Source organism: Galeopterus variegatus, unplaced genomic scaffold, assembly GCF_000696425.1.
Source record: "Galeopterus variegatus unplaced genomic scaffold, G_variegatus-3.0.2 Scaffold7162, whole genome shotgun sequence".
NCBI lineage: Eukaryota > Metazoa > Chordata > Mammalia > Dermoptera > Cynocephalidae > Galeopterus > Galeopterus variegatus.
In genome coordinates this window covers 24,123-26,362 of record NW_007733273.1, presented here as the reverse complement: position 1 = coordinate 26,362, position 2,240 = coordinate 24,123, and the positions used below count along the sequence as shown (strand labels likewise).

The following is a 2,240-nucleotide window of genomic DNA, read 5'->3' as shown; positions in this document are numbered from 1 at the left end:
TTGTATTACATATTTTAAGTAATCTAGAGATGATTTAAACTATGCACTAAAGTGCATAGTTTATATACAAATATCAGGGGCTTGAGCATCCATGGATTTTTATATTGTCAGGGGTCCTGGAACCATATCCCCATGGATACCAAGGGATTGCTGTAGTTTCAATTCAACTGATGTTTTTTCAAGTCTATGATGCTCTTCATCTTAAATAGATCACTCCTATAAATAAAAACCAGACCCACTTGAAATAAGTGAGCCAGCCCAACATCCTCCTATTTTCCCACGTGAACCCCAACTGATACAGAAGATAAAAGTAAAAAGAGAGTATCATGAAAATAAAAGAACGTTCCTAAAATTCTACCTATCTTCTGTTGCCTGCCAAAGGCTCTGTGCCCCAAACCCACCTTCACATTTTCCAAAGGGATGTTATGTAAAAAATGTTAAGGACATAGCAGCAACAAGGTGAGATGTGCTCAGGGTGTACTCAGAACAATGAAACAAATTTAAAAGGCACTAAATTTTTAGAGCTGCTTAATGTGTCTGTGGACCAAGAAAAGCTACCACAAATTTTAACGTTGAGAAGTGTGAGTTAATTCCAAAACAATTGGATCTCAAGAGAGTTGTCAAAGAGGATTGGCAAAGCGATTCCCACTGAGAAGTTTCCAGAGGGCGCCCTTCAGCTCTCGGTTCCGCAGGCTGTAGATGAAGGGGTTCAGCATGGGTGCAACCAGAGTGTACATCACTGTGGCTACCAGGTCCCTCTGGGTGGTGTGTGTGGATACAGGGTTGAAGTAGACCCCGATGATCGTCCCATAAAAGAGAGAGACAACACAGAGGTGAGAGCTGCAGGTGGAGAACGCTTTCCACTTCCCCCAGGCAGAGGGCACCTTCCACACGGCCATGGCAATAGGTGTGTAAGAGGCTATGATGCTCACGAATGGGACCAAAACCACTGAGCCCCCGAGGACCAACACCAGCATCTCGTTGACTTGGGTGTCAGAGCAGGAGAGTTTGATCAAGACGTTGAGGTCACAGAAGAAGTGTGGGATCCTATTGGTGCAAAAGGACAAGCAGGTCACCAGGAGAGTGTCGACCATGGAGATGAGGTTGGCTGAGGTCCATGGAATGGCCACCAGCGAGGCACAGCGAAGGACGCTCATGACTGTCACATAGTGCAGGGGACAGCAGATGGCCACGTAGCGGTCATAAGCCATGACTGACAGGAGGATGCTGTCGGCTCCCCCAAAGGTGATGAAGAAATACATCTGGGCCAGGCAGGCAGAGGAGGACATGGTGGTGCGCCCACACAGGTGGCTCAGCAGCATGTTGGGGACTGTGGTGGAGGTGAAGCAGATGTCCAGAAGGGACAAGTTGCTGAGGAAGAAGTACATGGGGCTGTGCAGGTGAGGGTCTGAGACGATGGCCAGGATGGTGAGCAGGTTCCCCAGGCCCCCGATCAGATACAGGCTGAAGGACAGACCTAAGAACACCTGCTGCTGCTGGGGCTGCTCAGAGAGGCCGAGGAGGATGAACTCAGAGATGCGGGTCTTGTTGTCCATGTCCAGGCAGTTCTGAAGACAGAACCGAGGTCGTCAACAGTGCAGGATCCTGAGGACAGAACAGGTCACCTAGTTGCTGTCCTTCCCCCATCAAGACTCAACTCACTTAAACTCTCTGTCTCACCGTCCTTGTCTCTCACATGGGGAATTCATGATCCCAACCTCCTAGGGTCAATTTAAAGATTAAATGAGAAAATATGTTAAAAAGGGCTTNGTGCTGAACCTTGCTCATAGTTCTGAGGGTCAGGAACGTAGAGACTGAGAGCACAGGTTCTCAGGCATATACTCAGGGTATGCCACTGCATGCTCAGGGTACATCTGTGTGTGAACATAGATATACTGCAGGTGACAGGTGTCGGGATTCAGGGAGACCATCCTCCTTCATACATCCTGACACTTTTCAATCAATGGCTCTGAAGTTCAGCTGCCAGTACCCACCTCTCTTCAAAATCCCACTTGATTTTCCTTTTGCTAATAGGGCTGCTGGGTATGGCCACTTGAGTGGTGCACTGCAGGATCCACAGGGCTCCCTTCTCATAGATGACAACCTGCACAGCCCCAGCCTGCACAACCATGCCTCAGACTGGGCAGTGTGCTCAACTCCTCTCTCACCTCTCACATCACATTGATTCCTGATGGGTGGATTTAAGAAATTCTCCTGAGAGAAGTAGAAACTTCATCTCC

General features: G+C 48.4%; 1 protein-coding gene across 1 annotated transcript; it reads right to left on the bottom strand.

Annotated features, from left to right (window-relative positions):
• Positions 1-620: 620 nt before the first annotated feature.
• On the bottom strand, positions 621-2,131 carry LOC103607137 (olfactory receptor 1F1-like). The gene is made up of 2 exons (XM_008591675.1): positions 1,991-2,131; positions 621-1,568 (listed from the first exon to the last, which is right to left on the bottom strand). Exons 1-2 carry the CDS (start codon positions 2,129-2,131, stop codon positions 621-623), a joined length of 1,089 nt encoding a protein of 362 aa, XP_008589897.1.
• Positions 2,132-2,240: the final 109 nt, after the last annotated feature.